Here is a 21,008-nt window from a genome sequence, read left to right as displayed (position 1 = left end):
GATCTACCTATTTGACCTAAGGGTCATTTTCAGATGATTATTTTTAAGAAACAGCAGAGACAGGCAAAGTTCTGAAATTGGAATAAAAATGATCCTTTTGTAAGAGACATTTATGTGGACATCTTGGTGTCTCCCTTTCTGTACCAGAAAGAGGATGACCCAATCTCTAGAAATTTATAGAACAGTCAAGGACCTAAATCTGCATAACAACCTAATTCTTGTTTATTGTGTTTTTCCTGATTGCCTATCATAACTGGCTCTCCCACCCTCAACATCTTCTTTTGTCTTATCTGGAGAAGACATTTAAGCTGGTAGCTTGGACCATTTCAAAGAGCTATATATATATTATTAAAATTCTGTTTGTTTTCCTGTTAATCTGTCTTTTACTAGGAGGCAGGGTATGTGAGGGGGAGGGAAAGGTTCTCAGTTAAGAACCTAGAAGAACAGAGAGAAAATTATTTTTCCTCTTCTATGCCCTACTTATTTGTAGTTCCCACTAAGGAAAACAAAACTTTTCTTGTTTTTTTATAATAATAATATTTTAAATGTAGTTGATAATATTAATTTTTATAGTATATCTTTGGTAAAAGAGGAACATCAGTATTTTCACTTAAATTTCAATATTTTACTACTAAAATTTTTATTTTCTATAAAAATCTGGTCTATATTTGATGAAGAATTTGAGACAGCATGAAAAGCAACTATTACATAAACTTGAATCAGAATTTCTTATTGGCAAACTTTTAAAAATTCTTCCTCAATAAGAGTTAATTAAAATATTCTGACAGTCAGCAGAAATATAGAAATTGTACTCTGCTGGGTTATAACCTTGCACAACTGCTGTGACCCTAATACCCAATGATAAAAGATTTTATGACAGGGAAGAATGTTATTATTGTCTTTTCTCTAAGATATAACAAGTTAAGTAATTAAGGCTAGAAATCAAACCAAATTAACTGCAAACAGCTGTAAGAAGCTTAGTACGTGACCAAATAACAGATGGGAGATTCTTTTGTTTTCACTGGTGATTTACCTAATGGTGAGATAAATATCTGGTGACATACATAGTCCAGTGTCCTGTCAATCTTGAGCCATTCATTATATCACTCCTCATGTTCATTCCAGAGAGAAGTAACTGCTCAACTGTTCAACTATAAAAGTATCTTCATGGGTTCTGCTTAGGCAAGCCAGTAAGCAATAAAAAGGTTTCAACCCATAATTAAAATGTAAATATAAAAAGAGAATATTTTAACTCATGGACACAGACAGTAGTGTGTGAACGCCTGTGGAGGGGGCCAGAACAGGGGGGAGGGGGTCAATGGAGTAGAGGGGAAAAAGACGATGCAGCAATACTTTTTTTTTTTTTTTTTAAATTTGGTGCTTTTATTTTATTATTTTTAAAATATATTTTATTGATTTTTTACAGAGAGGAAGGGAGAGAGATAGTTAGAAATATTGATGAGAGAAAATCATCCATCAGCTGCCTCTTGCACACCCCCCATTTGGGGATGTGCCTGCAACCAAGGTACATGCCCTTGACCAGAATCGAACCCTGGACCTTTCAGTCCACAGACCAACGCTCTATCCACTGAGCCAAACCGGTTTCAGCAACACTGTAATACTTTCAACAATGAAAATAAATTTTAAAAAAGAGAATATATTACACAATAATATATACATGAGCTAAAATGATTTCTAGGAATTTTAGGATATAATAATTACATCAAATTTTCATAAATTTCCTAATGAAAAGATAATTACATCCATATGTTTAAAAATTCCTTGCTAATCATGAAATTTATATTTACAAATCTATCAAGTTAAACTGTCACACCAATTAAATAAAAATGATTTATTCAAAATCAAAGTTTTAACTACTTTCTTTTTTTATGGTACAAAGAAAACTGATATTCCAAGAGTTTAAATAACTTTCCCAAAGTCACAGACTTAGTAAGTAGTAGAACCAAGAAGACTGGCAAAAAAGGTAGAGAAATGGTTGAGGACGAATGTGGTGAGTTAGAGAAAAGAGTGAAATAAAGTGAAGAAACTGGCAAGGTTTATTTATATCATGCAATTACTTATAAGCAAGAAAAAGCATATAGATTTCAATAAGTCAAATTATAGATCATTATGACAAGTTCTAAAAGGAAGAGTAAAATGTATGGTAGTAGAGACAATGTCAAAAATTACGGCTTGGAGAATATGAGAAGTTCCAAGAAGAGATATTTGAATTTTATATAGACCTTTGATAGCTAAAACAAGAAGCAAAGTCCTTTAGAAATAGTGGAAATTAAGGAATATAGGTTTAAGAATACATGGTCTTGAAAGAATTAAAGCCAAGAGTGTCTAGAACCTTTGAGGAGGGTCAGCCAGAGGCCAGCCCAGAAAGGTAGATGTTCCATAGATTGAAACAGGTCTAGCATCAATAATATGGAATCTGGACTTTGTTTTAGATGATACAAAAGCAATTTAGATCCCTGGGGAGTAGAAATTAATAGTTTTAGGACAAAAGTATACCAGCAGAGGGGAGGATAGAATGGGAAAGAGAAGACCAGTTGGGTCAGTATTGCAAGAAGTAAGGCAAGAGTAAATGTCCTTGCCTTCATGGTTTTTATCTTTTGGGGATTCCCAAAATTTTATAAACAACTAAACTATCCAATGATAATGTAGTGAGCTTTGGAGTATCTAATGCTAATGCCCAAATTTTTTTTTTTTTTAAATTGTTTTGAATCAACAATTGAAAGAATATGTACTTGAGAGAGCCAAAGCTTGCAAATAATACATATTTAAATATTTACTCTGTGTATTGTACATGGATTACTAAAAAGAATAAAATAACTGTGTGTATATTGCAAAGGATGTTGCCAGGATCAAATGAAACAGGATAAATGAAAGCTCTTGTAATAAACATGCTATTTAAATAACAAGTCAGTAATATTATATTTAATTCCTGTATAAAAAAATTTTTTTTAAACATAATTCCTAAAGAAAAGTAATAGTCTGACTTGTCTTAAATTTTGAAATATTAAAAAAAAATAATAAAATATAAACAGATGCACTATCCCAGTGGTTGGCAAATTCATTAGTCAATAGAGCGGCAAACCGAGGCTCACAAACCGAGGTTTGCCGACCACTGCACTATCCTATATAATAAAGAGCTAATATGCTAATTAGACCAGCCAGCAGAATGACCTTCCAGAAAGACCAGTGGGTGGAGGGGGCAGGGAGGCAGCCAGAGCTGTGAGGGCCTACGCTTGCATGAATTTTGTGCATTGGGCCTCTAGTGTTTTTAAATAAAAGCTTTAGATATTTTTGGTGTATGTGCATGAGAAAGGAGGGGGAAAAGGGATGAAGGAACTGAGACATCCACCTTGTTTGTCAGGCAAACCAAGTGCAAGAAATAAGGATGATTCTTTCCTCTTATCTCTAAACAATTTTTAAACACCTTGAATTGGATCTATAAAGTTGAATTCTCATAAAAAATTATGTCACTAATGTGATATAGGAATTAACTTTCCCCCTGAAATTCTCACATTATCCTCATTTGCTCAGCAGGTAGCATGGTCTATTAGAAAGAACATAGTCTTTAAAAGCACACAAATCTGGACATGAAGACCAGTTCTGCCCCTTAGTAACTGTGGAACTTTAGGTGACATAGGAAGGAACTTCCTGGGCCTCAGTCCTCCTTTTACATTGGAAGCAGTGAACACCTTTCTTTTCAGATTGCATTAGGTGAAACTGATATAATACAGCTAAAAAGCACATAGTGGCTGTTGAATAATTGTTACTCATACCCTTTTCAGTTTTAAATTTCCTTTATAAAGTTATTTTGGTATATATATATATATATATATATATATATATATATATGTGTGTGTGTGTGTGTGTGTGTGTGTGTGTGTGTGTGTGTGTGTGTGTGTATGTATATATATACATATATATACACACACACACATATATATATATATATGGATATAGCAGGTGTTTAAAAATATTTGTTGAGAGAAAGAAAGAAAAAGGAAAAGAAGGAAAGAAAGAAAAAGGAAGCTTGCTAGTTAACTTAATAGTGTTAGGCTGGAGTCTTTTTTTTTTAATTATTATTATTGTGGTTTTTTTTTATGAGTAGTGGCTTTCTTGCCAAATGTATTTAATGGAGATATATTACTTTAATGACGTGAATGGCATTAGATACAAGATGATTAAATGATATGACCAAATTGTTATCCTTTTGGTCTGTTTATCATTTGGAAATAAAGTGTATTATTTATTTAAGAAAACAAGACTGCAGTATTTCAACTAACACTGCTGGAACGTAGATGTTCTGATCTTTCTTTGCCCAGACATGCCCAGGTTGCTGTAGTGTAAAATAGAATGCTTAGTCATATAATACTTAATCTCAACAACTACCAATATTCAACAAAGTAATCAGTATTCCAGTCACTGAATTATACAGAGTGCTATTTCTTCTACCACCAGTATTGATTGATCTTTATTTGCAAAGGTTTATTTCCTCCCTTTTTCATTTCCGTGAAACTAGCTCCATGTTTTATGTTGCCTTAAAAAATGGTATACCTAATGAATTCATGTTCACAAAATGTATTCTATCCTATGCTGCCATCTGCTGGAATACAACGTTAGTTAGTCAAAGAAATTGAACTACACTAAATTTTATTCCTTGCTTTTTAAATGGTAATTTTAGATGAGAATTTATCTGAGAGGAAAAAAAACAAAAAAAACAAAAACCTTTTGTGCTTTCATAATAAGGAACTCAAAGGGCAACAACCCATTTTCAAAATAATAGTCTGTCATTTAGCCAACACTCACTGACATCTCTATGGCAAGAACTACAAAAAATCCATATCTCTATAGATGAGCAACTAGTGATCTTTGTTTAACAGAAGTTTTTCCCCAATAGAAGAATAAGAATTAGAGGAAATACTTGAGGTAGATTGCACTAGATATTACAGTAGAAATGAACAAGGAGACGTGGTAATTTCTATCAAGAAGTCAGGACTCTTGCAAAAAGCACCATAAGGGGACAAAGTGTTCACCTAGAGTTCTCCATGACAGGAAAGGGGATTCTGGCCAGAAACAGTATTATGAACAAAGACATTTACTTCTAAAGAAAGACATTTACTTTGGTGGCAGAAAGAGGTGTTAAATTATTATGTCTTGTAATTTTCTGTGTCTGTTTTTTTAATGTTTCAGATAAGAGTCGGATAATAATCTGATATAAATAATATAAAAAGAAGCAAAGTCAAATGTGTAAAACACTTTATTCAGTCTAAACTGTTCATAATTTTGTTAACAGCACTGTTATTAATATTTAACAAATACTTGTTCTATTTATCAGATTACAACTTCTGTCTTAATAAAGATTTCATATTATTGGAGCCCTGATAACTGGATCTCTGCAGTGTTAACTCTAACAGGAGTTCTTTTTGTGATGTGTCTCTATGCTCTTGCATGGTGCCTCTTCAAAGAGTAAGATTTGAATTACTGCTTCTATTTGAATTCATTCATTGTTCATAAAGTTCATCAAGAATGCCTTCAAAAGGCCATGATGGTGGGGGATAAAGAGATTAGGAAAAATGCATTAATCATTTATTACTTTTATGCTTTACTGGTGTTATACTTGCTGATAATCACAACAAAGCTGAGTGATAGATAACAGCATAGCTTTTTAGGTTTGGATAACAGAATGTTAACCACAATCTTCTGGTTATAAAGCTAATAATGCTCTATCCCTAAGCAAGTAATCAAATGGTTCAAGCTAAAAAACAAAACAAAGAACATTTATCTGAAAAATATAGTAAACTAAGAAAATGTAATAAGTGGGTTTAAAAGTCTGTGCTGAACCCATATCCTGCTGTTCTCTATAACCAATTTCTGATCTGAAACTATATGCCATGGAAAGGGATATCTGATGTGTTATTGCTGAGAGGAGCATGTAGGAATCATATAAAATTCCACCACACAGTATGTGTTCAACTAGAACCATCTCCCCACGTAACCCAAAGTCATTTATGATACTCATAGTTTTTTTGTTTTGTTTTGTTTTGTTTTCCTGAATAAAAATAGCAGAGTCATATGAAATATCTTGAGTACTTAAAGATCCGATCTTTTCTTATGGAAATTTTATTGAAATGGTTTAAAGATATATTCAGTTTCATATACAAAAGAAATATCAATTAGCATTTTGTTTAGCTTAAGTTTTATTATTTATCTGTGTCTGTGGTGTTCGTTAACAAGGACACTTAATGCTATATTATTAATAGCAGGGAATTAATTTTAATGAAAAATAAAGTTTCTTTTTTTAAAATTTATATTTATTATTTTTCTTATTCCTTTATCTATAGTGCTCCTTCCTGTTCAAGATTTTTCCCCCAATGTCACAAACATCAGCAGAGACTACCAAATCTTACTACCAAGGAGCCTGGGCAGGTACCAAGGTAGAAATCGCCTTGATGCTTTACAGAACAAAATTTTAAGCTTTAAGATTGAGATCCTTAGCACTTCACTAAATTTCAAGTTTAGAGCCATAAAATGTTGATTGGCATTTAAAAGGTTTAATTTCTTCCCTAAGTTATTTATCAAATAATTTTAAGTATTCCTATATTCATTCAACAATATTTATTAACCATGTAATTCTATTCCAGCACAGAGCAAAATCATATTTACAGATGAGCATTAAGATCTACTACTGATATTCTATTGCCAACTGCATAATGATATTCCTATTTTTTGTTTTTTCACAATGAAAAGGCATAAATACCATAAGAATGAGGATAAATACAATTGTTTTCAAGAATTTAAGATGAAATTTATAAATTTTTATCTTAGAACAGCTTCAAGATCCATGATCTCTATCTAGAAAAAGTATTATCTAAAATTAATATAATACAAATAATTCCCTTTGTACTATTAATAACATGATTATGATTTATTATCAGACAGATGATGTCAGGGGCCAATTTAAAGTCTGTTTAAGTATAGCATTATTTAGTGCTTGTTTACCTACTTACAAAATTAAATTATTGAATATTTATTATTTATATGCACTAAATATTTTTGTATTAGAGACATAAACAGTTATTTTCATTATTTCCTGGCTATAGCAATTTTTTGAATAGTGACCCAAAACCAAGCACAAAGCCAAACTTGCTGCCTGGAAATCATCAGGTAAGGACAAAGGGGAAATCATTTCATAGGTATTACAATACTTATTCTTTTATTTTTCATAACACAGACAAAGAAAAGCACTTGAAAATAAATTACTATAATGAATTATAATGCATAAAGACAAATGAGAGGGTTTATGTATATCAGTTGAAAGTGAAAATGAAAATTGAGGGTAAAAGAGCTAACTTTCAACTTTAAGTGGTTGGCATTGAGATGTCAGTGATATCATTGAGTTAAAATATTAAAATCAAAGCACAACATTTTATTGAACTTCAGAACTAATTTTTACATAAAGCTATATTTGGCTCAATGTTTTTGAATAGGTAAGATATTTTCAAGTCATGCCCCCCCCAAAAAAAAAATTAAAGAAGTAAAAAAAAACACAGATGGTCTGCACTTGTCAAGGCCCATATTCCAGTTGGGAAAATATACAAGTAAAATATCGTAGAGAATAATGTATGGTAGCATATTAATTTATGTTAATATGCATATCCCCATAGAAATTCCAAGAACATCAAGGTCCTTAAGAGGTGGACCAGTGAGAGGAAACTTTGAAATAGAATTACCACTGGTATTCACATGAAGAAAATTTGTATTTTTATAGATGGAGAACAATGAAAAGAGGTTGCACAGTCTTGAAATAAACTCCAACCCTTTTCACAAGTTTTCTGTCTACAAGGACCAGCTTTCCCTTCTTTGTCTTTTTAATACTTAGGAATTGAGCTCATATCCTCACTGCCACCCTCTCCAATCCACAATGTAGTTCAAAGTTAGATGCAACTATAGGAACCTACATATATTCCATCAGAGCATATATGGCACTATACTATAATACATATGTGTCAGTCTCTTCCTCCATGCTCTTCCTTTCACCTCCTTGCACTAGTAATATTTTTTGTTAAAGAACACTACTACGGAAGTTATTTTTCCAAACATATCCCAATATCTGCGAGCCTAGAGATGCAATGTGACTTGTTCCTCGTTTCTTCCTCTTTTATTATGTTTCCTTCCTGCTTCACAAATTGCTGCCCTTCACTAGTTTTAATAGGGATTATTATCATTATTACCTTCAATTTCATCAATGACATTTATTTCTGGCTCGCAGGGATTATTCCTACCACTTTTCTTGCCATTTTTTCATGTCATATTTTCACAAAATGATCCACCAATATCACATCTGATCAGTTCTTCTAACTTCTCTTGCCTTACTCTTGTCTGCCTCGACCCGCGGGGCACAGCAACGTGGGGAGAGGGAGGACCTGTGGAGGATGAAAAGAAGGGACAGAGGCACGGAGAAATGGAGGCAAGACAAAGTTCTGATCAAGCCTCAAACTTTATTTTTGGAATGGCAGGAACATAGGGGGCCAGGGTTGTCTACGCAGCGGGGTCTTTGACAGTGTATAATTGGTTTAGGCACTGAGTGACAAGGTGGTAAGGTACCTGGCAACACAGGATTGGCTAACTGCCAGGGCGGTGTAACATTCCAAGGTGTAACATTCCAAGGCCGGGCTAGCTATGGGGGAGGATGAGGAAGGGGAGTTGCAGAGATCCTCCGGAGCAAGATGTGCTAAGCGGCAGGTTAATCTTTAGCTTCTGGCCAAACCCACAGGGCACCACATAACTCTGCTAGAAGGAACTTAATTCTAAGATGGAATTGTATTTTCTTAAGACAGAGTTGCTTGTCTCAACTCTGATGGCTCCCAACACTTGTCCTTCACTCTTAATCCAACTGTGAGCTGCCCTATGACTGCACTTAAGCAACAGTATGATTCTGTTGAAAATTACACAACTGTGCATTCTGATCTTACTTCAGATTATGACTATGCTTTAATGTAGCTCTATATATCTTCACCTGTCGCATGTCCCTAATAAATTCACTTTACCATTTTCAGTGATGACCATTTCAAAGTTTCCTGCTTTCTCAAATCTCCAATATGTTCAACTCTTCTGAGCTGTGATACCTCATCACAATTCATAAAACAAGATAATTAGATTTTAAAATTCTCTCAGACTCCTAGAACCAACTCCACAAACCTGCCTGCATTAGTACCATACAGCCTGACCTTCCCAAGTCCTGCTCCTATCTAACAGTATCCTTTTAGTTATGCTTCGAGTAACTATCTCTCTGATATTCTCATGGGGAAAATCCTCTCCCTCTCTCTCCTAGATCATCACATTGCCTGACATACTTATAATATTCTGCTTTTCAAAGTGACTCCCTTGACCCCATTTTTTTTTCTCTTTAGCAACCACTCTATTTCTGTTCTTTATAACAACTTTAAAAGAATTACCTAGCCTGGCTATATGTAATTCCTTGCCTCCAAATATTTACTCATTCATTCCAAACAGGCATTGTTTTCCATCATTCAATTGAGATGGTCCTTTATCCATGTCTCAAATGACCCAGTATTGAGGGGAGTATGGCCTAATTCTGATTTCTCTAAACACATTGTTCAGGAGTTGATAGAAAGGTACCATTTCATGTGCTTTCTTGCTGCCATGGCACAAAGTATAATATTGACCAGTGTCTCGGATATGCCTAAGTAAAGCTTTAGTATCAACAAGTAAATTGCTATGAAACCATAAGGAAGCTTTCAGTATGCTATAAAAATATTTACTTAGTACATGAATAATAGGATTAACAAGATAATATTTTAATCCGTTATCAAATTTCTTATATAAAATGATTCTGGTAGAGTGAGGGTGAATTGAAAAATAGTAATCCTATTAGGAATTACAAGGTCTTTGATAAGGTCAACAACTACATGTAGAAATATACATTTAGAACAGAATAATAATTGTAAATTATTTTCTTTCAGCCATCAAGAGTTTATGATGGACGTGCAATTGATCCTGGTAAGAACAAAAGACAATTACAATGTTCCGATGTTTAAAAGTGTTCTAAAAGCCTGGAAAAGGTTTCACAATACTGATGGAAAGAATTATGGAGTGATTAATTAATGCAGTGTCAGGTTTTAATTATGCAAGCTATGCATAAATTAAGGAAATTACAAATGCTTATTTTTGTTTAAAGAACAAGTGCATTGTAATAATAAATTATTCTGCTATTCAAAAATTCATTACTTATTTTTTTCTTAATCACAATGATTCCTAAATGTTTGAGACACTTTTTTAAAAAACCTGTATTCTGAAAATTCACAAACCCCATCCCAAGTAGATTCAAATGCCACTGTTATCGCCCATTAATCTCCATTGCTACTTAAATAGCCTTAATTAATCACTTTTTGCCTGTCAAGGCTATGTTTAATGCTCCTAATTGGCCTCACTGTTTCTATCCTGCATTTTCTTCAACAATTTCAAATACTGCCTTTACTGCTACTATGTAAACAACATAAAATATGGGCAACCTATTAGGCCTGTAGTGCAAGAAAAAATCTTAATATGCAATTGTCATGAAACCATCAAGAAAGATGGTTTTCAATTTTAACCTATAAGGAAACAGAGATGGGGGACCAACTTCATACTGCCAAAATTCCAAAATCCTTAGCTAAGAAACAATCATGATCTTCACTATCCTCAGACATATACAACCCCAAATATATGACATTAATTCTGGCATAACACCACTTCTATAGCTCACTAGTCTGTCATGGTATGTCATGCCTTTATTCTATTGCAAAGGACTTCATTGAGTGGATTCTTTTCGCACAATCTTTCTGTTTTATTTCTACCAATAATCTTTTATTTTTTCACCAGAATCAGAAAACCACAATCAATCAAAAAATTTTTATGTATATATATACACCTGCTGAATCAATGATTAATGATAAAAGTTACCTCTTCCAAGTACTACCATTATAAAATATTTCTCATTCTATTAACTTTTATTGATCAAATTATAACTTCAATAGTTAACAGTCATTCAAGTTTGTATAAATATTTTAACAAGTATTTGTTTCTTTTTCTTCAGTGACAGGAATGCAATATTTATTCAACAGTCAGACAGGTGAAGTCGAGATGTTGAGCAATTAAGAAAAAAAGTGACTCTGGTGGAAGACATTTGACTTTTACCAGAATAAAGGTCACCACATCTTCACATCACTTGCTATATTTGAAAAGGTCTTTTACAAATACAGCTTCTAACAATAAAACTGTACCTATTATTTCAAAATAAGTGGATAATTTTGTGTAACCTGTCACATATCTTCATAGGTCTGACTTCTGTTGCAATTATGCAAAGGTTTACTTGCTGTAGAAATGTTTGTTTTTAGTTTAAAATTTTACAATGATAGACTGATCACCAACAGAAAAATAAATTGAGGATTCTAATTGTGTTCAGATCGTATTTCAATAATTAACATCAAATTAAGACATTTAAAAATAAATATAATTCATGTGAAATCATGTATAAATTAAAATAATATCATTAAGTAAGACTGAATTCTTTATTAAACTACTCAGAAACTGGATTTGATTCTCTTTTTCAAAAGACAATATCAAATATCTAAGTGGTAAACAACTTCATACCTTTTCAACAATGAACTATGTCATATTCTTACCGAATTCCAATATCCTAATATACCTCAATAGAAGACACAGAGGTCTGGGCCACCAGTCATGCGGCTAACTTGTGTCCTGTGGCACCGAACATGCACCATTCCAGGTGTACTTCGGTTTTACCCTGAATTATTGCTGGCTCCTCCCAGTCAAGGTTTTCTTTGAATTGGAGCCTGGCTCTCGAAGGGCAGCTGTAGCCACATGGTCACTTGGTATTCCATGGTCAGATGGTTTATTTCTAGCACACGAACAGCTGGGATTTTTGCTTTTGTTTCTTAGAATGGTGTAGAGCCCTCTTTGTAGATGGCATTGCCTTGCCACTAAAACCTGTGGGTTTATATTATCATTCTTTTATTGTTGTTGGTACCCCCCCTCTCCCCGAAAATCTATATGATGCCCTTCTCACCAGAGTCCTTAGTGTTATAGATGCCTGCTAGGTCATGTGACCAAGGAGACAGGGCTACTTACTCTATAACCTAGACTTTCTGCAAAGCCCTTTCCTGCTCTGAGCTCCACTTAAATTTGTTAAATTTTAATATCACCTAATAGATAGATAAGTGTACTGTTATTACTAGGTGTTGTGCTTCCATTTAATTTATTTAAAATATATATATATATATATTTTATTGATTTTTCACAGAGAGGAAGAGAGAGGGATAGAGAGTTAGAAACATCCATGAGAGAGAATCATCAATCAGCTGCCTCTTGCACACCCCCTACTGGGGATGTGCCCGCACCCAAGGTACATGCCCTTGACCGGAATCGAACCCGGGACCTTTCAGTCCGCAGACCGACGCTCTACCACTGAGCCAAACCGGTCCCGGCTGTGCTTCCATTATAACAAGTGGAAAATACAAAGTGAAACAATTTTTCCTTTATTTTAGAGGGAATCTCAACTGATGCTTACATATGTACTATACTAATTATTAAGGGAAGCTCCTTTCAGAGTATGTGTTTTTATAGCTGGGATCTTCTAAAAGTAATTACTTTATTCAAAGTAGATAATCAAGAAGACTTCTTGCAAATAATTATCAAATGGCAATATTTTTTATATAATAATCATAAAAAAGCCTTCCCTTCATTTCTAATATGTATCTGATCAGATCTGTGTTTTATTTTTCAAGACTTTATTCAAGTTAGCTTATATAGCTAATGCTTCATATTGAGAATTCTTGGTGACTTTATTCTAAGTAATCATCAAGAGAAAATGTTCTTTGTCCATACATAATTTATACATTTAAAATCTTACCTAATAGTAGACAAACATGCAAATTGACCATACCTCCACTATGCCACCAGCTAATCAGGAGTGATATGCAAATCAACCCAACAAAGATGGCAGTTAATTTGCACACACAGGTGCCAAGTGACAAGGGGGTGGAGGTGCGGGGCGGCGGCGCTTGCATCACTGTGGCGACAATACAGGTATTCTGCCCCACCCCTGGTCTCTCAGGGACTCTGGGCAGTGTAGGAAGGTGAGGCTGGAGCAGAAAGAGGCAGCTCCTGGAGCGGAAAGAGGCCTGAGTGGAAAGGGGCTGGGCTGGAGTTGAAAGGCGATGCCAACAGCCAGGGAAAGGAAAGCCCATTCTAGCAAGAATCTTCATGCATTGGGCTTCTAGTATCTATATAAAATTCCTCTTTACTTTTTTATTGAATTTATTGAGGTGACACTGATTAATAATATTAAATAAATTTCAGGCATACAGATATATAATACATCATCTGTATATTGTGCAGCGTGTTCACCACCCCAAGCCAACTCTTCCATCGCTGTTTATTTGATATATAATATTATGTTAACATCACATGATGTTATTTAATGATTAAAATACTACAGGCCCGATGCACGAAATTCGTGAATGAGGGGGGATGTCCCTCAGCCTGGCCTGCACCCTCTCGAAATCCAAGACCCTTCACTCCTAACTGACCACCAGCTAGCTCCTAACTGCCCACCTGCTAGCTCCTTACCACCTGCGTGCTCACTCCTTACTGCTGCTTGCTCCTTATCACTTGGCTCGCTGCTCCTTAGTGCTGCTCTGGAGCAGGAGATGCTCCCATTACTGCCACTGCGCTCCCCAGCTGTGAGCCCGGGTTCTGGCTGAGCGGCGTTCCCTCTGTGGGAGAACACTGACCACCAGGGGGCAGCTCCTATGTTGAGAATCTGCCCCCTGGTGGCAAATACACGTCATAGCAACCAGTCATTCTGTCATAATGGTCACTTACATATATACTAGTATATAAATTTATCTGATTACAACATATTTGAAAAATATGTAAAAGTTTGTTAGTTTTAAACAGCAACACAAAACTGTGAAGGATGAAAAAAAAAGACAATTGGTAAGTGTATTATTGGATACTCTGGGGAAGCAAGTCATTAAATCTCAAACTTTGTTCAAGAGAGATTCCCAGCTAACATGTGCCATCTAGTAGCAAAAGAAACTAGATTTTTCTTTTTAGGATTTCTATTTCTCTGCTTGCATTGTCCATTGGTTCTTACTTGCTATATACTTTATCCATTAGAACCCCTAGCATAATGATCATAGTTATTTTAATTTCCCAGATGGATAATTCCAATATCCCTGCAATGTCTGTTTTGATGCTTGCTCTGTCTTCCAATTGTGTTTTTACCTTTCAGTATGCTTTGCAACTTTTTTGTTGATAACATGACATGATGTACTGGGTCAAAAAAACCTCTCTAACTATGATAGGTCTTTAGCAATGTAGCAGTAATGTGAGGGGGAGGGGAGGAATCTATAGTCCATTGTGTAAATGTGCCATGTTTGTTGTTGTTTGTTTATTCATTCATCTACTAATGAGCACTTGAGCTATTTCCAGATCTTGGCTATTATAAATATCCTGCTATGAACACAGGAGTGCATATATTCTTTCTGATTGGTGTTTCAGGATCCTTAGGATATATTCCCAGAAGAGGGATAATCAGGTCCAAAGGCAGTTAAATTTTTAATTTTTTGAGGAAACTCCATATTCTTCTTCACAGTGGCTGTACCAGTCTGTATTCCTATCTACAGGACATGAGGGTTCCCTTTTCTCCACATCCTTACCAGCACTATGTTGAGAATCTGCCACCTGGTGGTCTGTTGATTTATTGAAGGTAACTATTCTGACGGATGTGAGGTGATCTCTCATTGTAGTTTAATTTTCATCTTTCTGATGATTAGTGACTAAGTATTTTTTCATACGTCTCTTGGTCATCCGTATGTCCTCCTTGGAGAAGTGTCTAGTCAGGTTCTTTGTCCATTTTTGAATTAGATTTTCTGTCTTCCTGGTGTTTTTATAATTTTTTTGGAAATATCTTAAAATAATTATTTTGACTAAAACATCTGATATAGAAATCAAATAATTATATTACACATCATTCCCAGAATCAATAAGTAGTGTGTTCCTAGGCCAAGTCTGTTAGAAATTTTTATAGAAACATTGATCTTTCAATAATATTTTAAGTATAACTTACATTATTTCTTTGCATTACAAGAGAAAAATAGTTGAATTTCCCATTGTATGTTATAGTATATTTTTCTGGTTCAAAAGAAAATTATGCATATGATTTTCCATAAATGTTAATAGCATTATTTATTTTATTCAGTTTCTAATTAATCCTAATGATTGTATTTACTAATTTTTAAAGACTTGTCTTCCCTCTTGTATTAGTGGAGAATCAAGGATTATGACAAAAACCGGAATAAACATTAATTTTGGCCACCCACACTCCCATAAAATCAAAGCCTGCTTTTCTGCATGTTTGCTTAGTCTGGCTATTTATCTGCAATAATTTAATAGCAATAACAAAATAAAAGTAACTTTATTGATTTACTTAGATGATAAGCATAAGTGTGAAACAGGACACAAAGCACTTTTGAGTCTTGAAGAGGGATCATCACATTCTCATGTAATCACTTATAGTTTCAGGAGGTAATCTGAGCCAGTTGCATGGTCTTGAATGGTATTTGGTATTTTGTTTGTGCTTTTGTTTTTATTTAAATCTCTAACACAATGCTCCTTTATGGTGACCATGAGAATGGGCCTCAAAGACCTCCAACTGAGGAGGAATAATTGACCAGTGGAATGGTGTCTGTATTCTGAAATGTGTGTGTATGTGCCCAGGACACACTTCCCATGGGCTACTCCCAGCCCATGACTGAGGCAACAGGATCCTAAGAGAGATCCACTCCAGGAAGACAAGGAACTCCGTGGACCAGTGATTTGGTTCACGGGTTTTCCGACAGCCTTTGATTGCATAATATTTTCCTTTATTATCTAATAAGAAACTATTTTTCTTCAATTTAAGATTCTGACCATTCAATATTTACGAATATGGTAAACATATGTGTGTTTTGTTCTGGCACCATATTTTACATAATGCCTTCTCTTTTTACTACTTTTTTCCAGAAATCTTTTATTGCATAATCCCTGTATATGTACATATTCTGATAATTGAATGGTTTATATATTTATTTAGTAGCTACATTTCAGATATGAGATATAAAGCATTTATATAAATAAATGCCAATCTATATACTATTGATTAAATCTCTATTATAAACAATAAGAACATCATTAATACACTTTACTTTTCCTCCTTCTCTTCCTCCTCTAAACCTTTCAATTTTGGTTAATTGTATGAGCTTCTTGATGGTTACCTTTATAACCTCTTTTTATGTGATGAATTATTAATTAATTAATGTTTAATTCTTGCAATAAAACATAAGGAAACAGCCTTCTTATACCACTTGTATCTTCCTTTCTTCCTTTGATTATTAGTATTATTTCTATATAATTAGGGCTTGTAATATAGATAGTCTGTTCTATATTGGAATCCTCATTTATGTTGGTCTACTTACTAGAGTGAAAAAATGTCAATTCTTGGCTCACTTCTGTTCATGATGGATTAGCTAGGATTGATTTTGTACATCTGCCTTAAACAAACAAACAAACAAAAAAACCTAAAACTAAGCAAAACAAAATATAAAAATAAAACAAACAAAAAAACTTTAAAAAACATTCACAGGAAGCCAAAACAAAACATATGCTAAACCATCACTGCCTTGACACATTGGACAGCAGGCAGCACACTGCAGTGATGCCTGAGGGAAGAAAAGCAAACAAGGTCAGTCCTCAAATTGCCACAGCTCACTGTCTGGAATTCCAGTCTGCAGCTCAGCAAGGCAGAACCCAAACAATGCCTGGTGAGCTGCCTGAGCTAAAGAGATGAGACAGACTTGAAGTTCTGGGAGATCACTGTGGCTAGAATTCTTCCTGGCCTGAGGACCAGAGAGAAGAGAGAACAAGGAAAAGGCAGAGCTGAACTCCCTTTTCTGAGATTAATTTAATATAGAACATCATGCTCCACTGAAGAGTCCTTCAAGCTCATTAATCTGTTGCATAATTTTATTAGGATCTAATATAATAATGATTAAAAATGCCAGAGCATTTTAATCAGACTTAAAATTTAATTTCTTTCCTCTTCTTTATATAATGTTTTGTGTTGTTGTGTTTTGTTTTGTTTTTTTTAAGGGCTATAATAGAACAGCTGTAACCATGGAAAGAGATTGTCTTTTCTAGAAATCAGATATAAACAAGCCAGCAGTTCAGTCCTGGCAGGGAAGGGTAGAGAAAGGAAGTATTGTATTATATGTGATTCCATCAGGATTAATAGCCTTCTATTCTAGAGCAGGAGATTGTTTGAAGTTAGATCACATAAGGAAGTTTGATCAAAACTATGAAGCTGCCGAAACCGGTTTGGCTCAATGGATAGAGCTTCGGCTTGGGGACTGAAGGGTCCCGGGTTCGATTCCGGTCAAGGACATGTACCTTGGTTGCGGGCATATCCCCAGTAGGGGGTGTGCAAGAGGCAGCTGATCGATGACTCTCTCATCGATGTTTCTAACTATCTCTCTCCCTTCCTCTCTGTACAAAATCAATAAAATATATTTTTTTTTAAAAAAACTATGAAGCTAATGAAAAATAGCTTACATATTACAACTTCATTAGCTGTTCACAGTTGGGCACCCTCATTTGGACAGAAAAAGGGACTTTAGTATAAAGGAGAGTTAAGGTGGAGGCAAATCACACAGACTTCTCTTAACAAATCTTATGTAAAACAACTTTATGAAAAATTGAATGCTTGAGTTATTGGTCATATTTAGTTTCTTTTGCACATCATTACAATTCCAAGATGCTTAAAATGTTATAATTGATTAAACAGAGATGTTCTCAAAAACAGTTCCAAGCTATTCAGGTAATAATAATAACTAAATACATCTTCTAAGATAAAACATTTTGTATTCCTTATCCCAGTTTGATATTTGTAAGATATTCACCTTATGTTTAATTAATTTTCTAACTCAAATTTAGTTTAGAATACTTTGCTTAATTATACCCTAAATCTGATGCTAGCAGAAGAAAATGAAAGAATTAAGAGTTCCCTTTAGTTGAGCATGCCACTAGATACTTCACATGCATTGCTTTTTCATTTTATCAGTAACTATATCCCTTTTTATATATAAAAACTGGAATCCGAATAGATCAAGCTAGAGGAAACCTATAAACCTGAATTTGAAATGTAGGATGAGACACAGGAATGGGAAAGGCCTAGTAAGTTAAAGATGTAAGAGCTTTAAAGAGTGAGGGATCAGCCATTCCAAAAGAAGCAAAGAGATCCAGAAAGGAAAGGAATGAAGAATGTCCGCTGGATTAGGGCACAGGAGTCATTGGTGATAGGCCAGAGTTCCTGTACAGTCTCAGGGCAGATGCAGAAGTGTGAGAGGAAGTGGAAATGAAGATTCTGAGAGTTGATAGCTGCTTTCAATAGTTCAATTGAAAACTGGAGGAAAGCTATGACTGGCACTAGCAGTTTGAGTAAATTGAAAAGAGAGTTATTCTATGTTTAGTTTTAAATTATTTATTAGTTAAATGATTAGTTATTATTTTAAAATTAACTTTATTTTCACAGTAAAGCGTTTGTAGGGGAGACCAGCTTTCAGATCAGTTGGTCCACTTGTAAAAGAGAAAGGGAAATGTTAAGAGCTCAGATTTTTATATGGCAGTTGAAATTCTTATTAGATAACGATTGGGTCAGCTATGATGAAAATCAGAGATTTCTGTTTTTGGAAATATGGTGTGCTGGCCTTTCCATAAACTTGTAGGTACAAAATATGGAAGAGAGACTATAAAAGAGAGGAGCACAAGCGAGAGAAGAAATTATTGGCTGAGGTGAAGTGGGAGAATGTAAAGCCGAGCCTGTTCTGAGAGATGAGTCAGCCTTCATTGGGAAGGACACAGCCTCTCCTGGTGGCCAAGCCTTGGGGGGTGACACGGGGGAAGGTCTAGAAGGCCCAAACTGGAGAAGGAAGGTGAAGGAAAACAGTGGAGAGTTAAATCTTCCCTGGACAAGAGAGATTTTCCCCACCACAACATGGAGAATCGAAGTCTGATAAATTTTGGTGGGGAAGAAAGAATAAGGGACAAATTGAGCTTGGGACAATTAAGTTTCTAAAATGTCACAGAAAAAAAAGAAAAGAAAAAAAGAAAAGGCCAAAACAGACCTTAAATTCACAACTTTTGACTCCTCCAACTATCTTTCCAAAGTATCACATTCTTCTTTTAAACACCAAACTGTATTTATATTTGATAATTAAAAACAACAACAACAACAACAACAAAGAATGTGTATGCAGCCGAAACCGGTTTGGCTCAGTGAATAAAGCTTTGGCCTGCGGACTGAAAGGTCCCAGGTTTGATTCCGGTCAGGGGCATGTACCTTGGCATGTACATCCCCAGTAGGGTGTGTGCAGGAGGCAGCTGATCGATGGTTCTGTCTCATTGATGTTTCTAACTCTCTAACCCTCTCCTTTCCTCTCTGTAAAAAATCAATAAAATATATTTTTTTAAAAAAGAATGTGTATGCATATATGGATAGCCCATGGACACAGACAATAATGTGGTGAAGGACTGAGGTGGGGGGTGGGGAGTGTGGGGCAGACTGGAAGGGGTCTATGGGGGACATATGTAATACATTCAACAATAAAGATTTAACAAACAACAAAAGAACATTTACTATGCTGCGTATTTAATACTTTCATATAAGTAATATAATTCGAATATTCCCTTCCTTTCTTTTTTCTTTTTCCTTGCTGCCTTCTTTCTGTCCTGAGCTTTAAGGGAAAAGGTAGAATATATTTTCTGAGTGCTTTCCCTAATCTTGCTTCTGGTCTTTCCATGCCATAATCACAATGTTCATTACTGATAATAAAAAAATGTTAGTTTCATGAATTGTGCCAGTTCTACACTTTCTGGCAAAATTCAAAAATATATTTATGATTTCATATATGTGAATAGCTTTCCTTCTCACAAACACAATTTTCTTTAAGAGTCACATATCTTTAGGCAATTCTGAATAAACTTATTTCAACTTAATTATAGTATCATTTCTGATGTCCTCTGGTGTAAGATTTCCCCCCATTATTACCTCTCACATCCAGCACATTTTTTCAAAAAAATTTCTGATTATTGATACTCCATCCTGATTCAGATTTTAGAACTTGCTTTTTATATCCTTCTCTGCATCCAGAAATACTACCACCATAATACAAATACATGTAATCAGTTGTCCCACCTGAAAACTGTGATGAGCACCTATATTCACATAAAAGTGAATTAACTCTTTGATTTGATATTTAGGACTCTGCATATGGACCCTGTCACTATTTTTCTATATTATCTCCCCCGCGCCCTCCCGAAACAAAACAAAACAAACAAACACATTCTGGCACCAAGACCATGCTTCTGTTTCCCTGAATTACTTTCTAAAATCACACTATATGTACACATCTTTCCCTATCTGCTTAATCAATTCTCTTTACTTGGCATGTTTTCTTCTATTCATTGCCTCTGAGACTACTGTTGCTTTTCTAAAATATATATAAAGCATTTAATATTAGAATCCTTTTCCATTTTTTGAGCTATTTTTTTGATCTGGAGAGAATGAATTAAAGTATAATAAAAAGAGCAAAGTATATGTTGGCTTAGAAAAGAGAAGTGTTTATGTATCTGTATAACCTATCACAATATATAATCTTGATTTATTTATTAAAATTGCTATTTTATATTTGAGGACTTTCTTCATTTACTCTGTTTATTTACATTAAAATATTTTAAATATCTAAATTAAGCTTATATATCAAATTACTAGTAAACTCCCAATGACACATTCAATAAGACTGAATTATTTCCTCCAAAGATTGGAATTTCACATTTATAGTACAATTTTTATAAAAAAAACAACATGCAAT

General features: G+C 34.4%; 1 protein-coding gene across 1 annotated transcript in view; it reads left to right on the top strand.

Annotated features, from left to right (window-relative positions):
• The window catches only part of LOC311629340 (cadherin-related family member 4-like), a gene marked incomplete at its 5' end in the record, with an annotated part of 87,452 nt that extends 76,121 nt beyond the window's left edge, over positions 1 to 11,331 (top strand). Inside the window, 5 exons of the mRNA XM_084897307.1 lie at positions 5,354 to 5,484; positions 6,360 to 6,452; positions 7,119 to 7,182; positions 10,002 to 10,038; positions 11,114 to 11,331. Coding sequence (XP_084753433.1) covers positions 5,354 to 5,484; positions 6,360 to 6,452; positions 7,119 to 7,182; positions 10,002 to 10,038; positions 11,114 to 11,175 — 387 coding nt within the window. The 3' untranslated portion in view covers positions 11,176 to 11,331. The remainder of the gene's footprint in view (positions 1 to 5,353; positions 5,485 to 6,359; positions 6,453 to 7,118; positions 7,183 to 10,001; positions 10,039 to 11,113) is intronic.
• Between the last annotated feature and the right edge of the window lie 9,677 nt (positions 11,332 to 21,008).

Source organism: Pipistrellus hanaki (genome assembly GCF_964339955.1).
Source record: "Pipistrellus hanaki genome assembly, chromosome: 10".
Lineage (NCBI taxonomy): Eukaryota > Metazoa > Chordata > Mammalia > Chiroptera > Vespertilionidae > Pipistrellus > Pipistrellus hanaki.
Note: the sequence above shows the minus strand (reverse complement) of the source record. Positions and strands in the feature narration are given on the sequence as shown.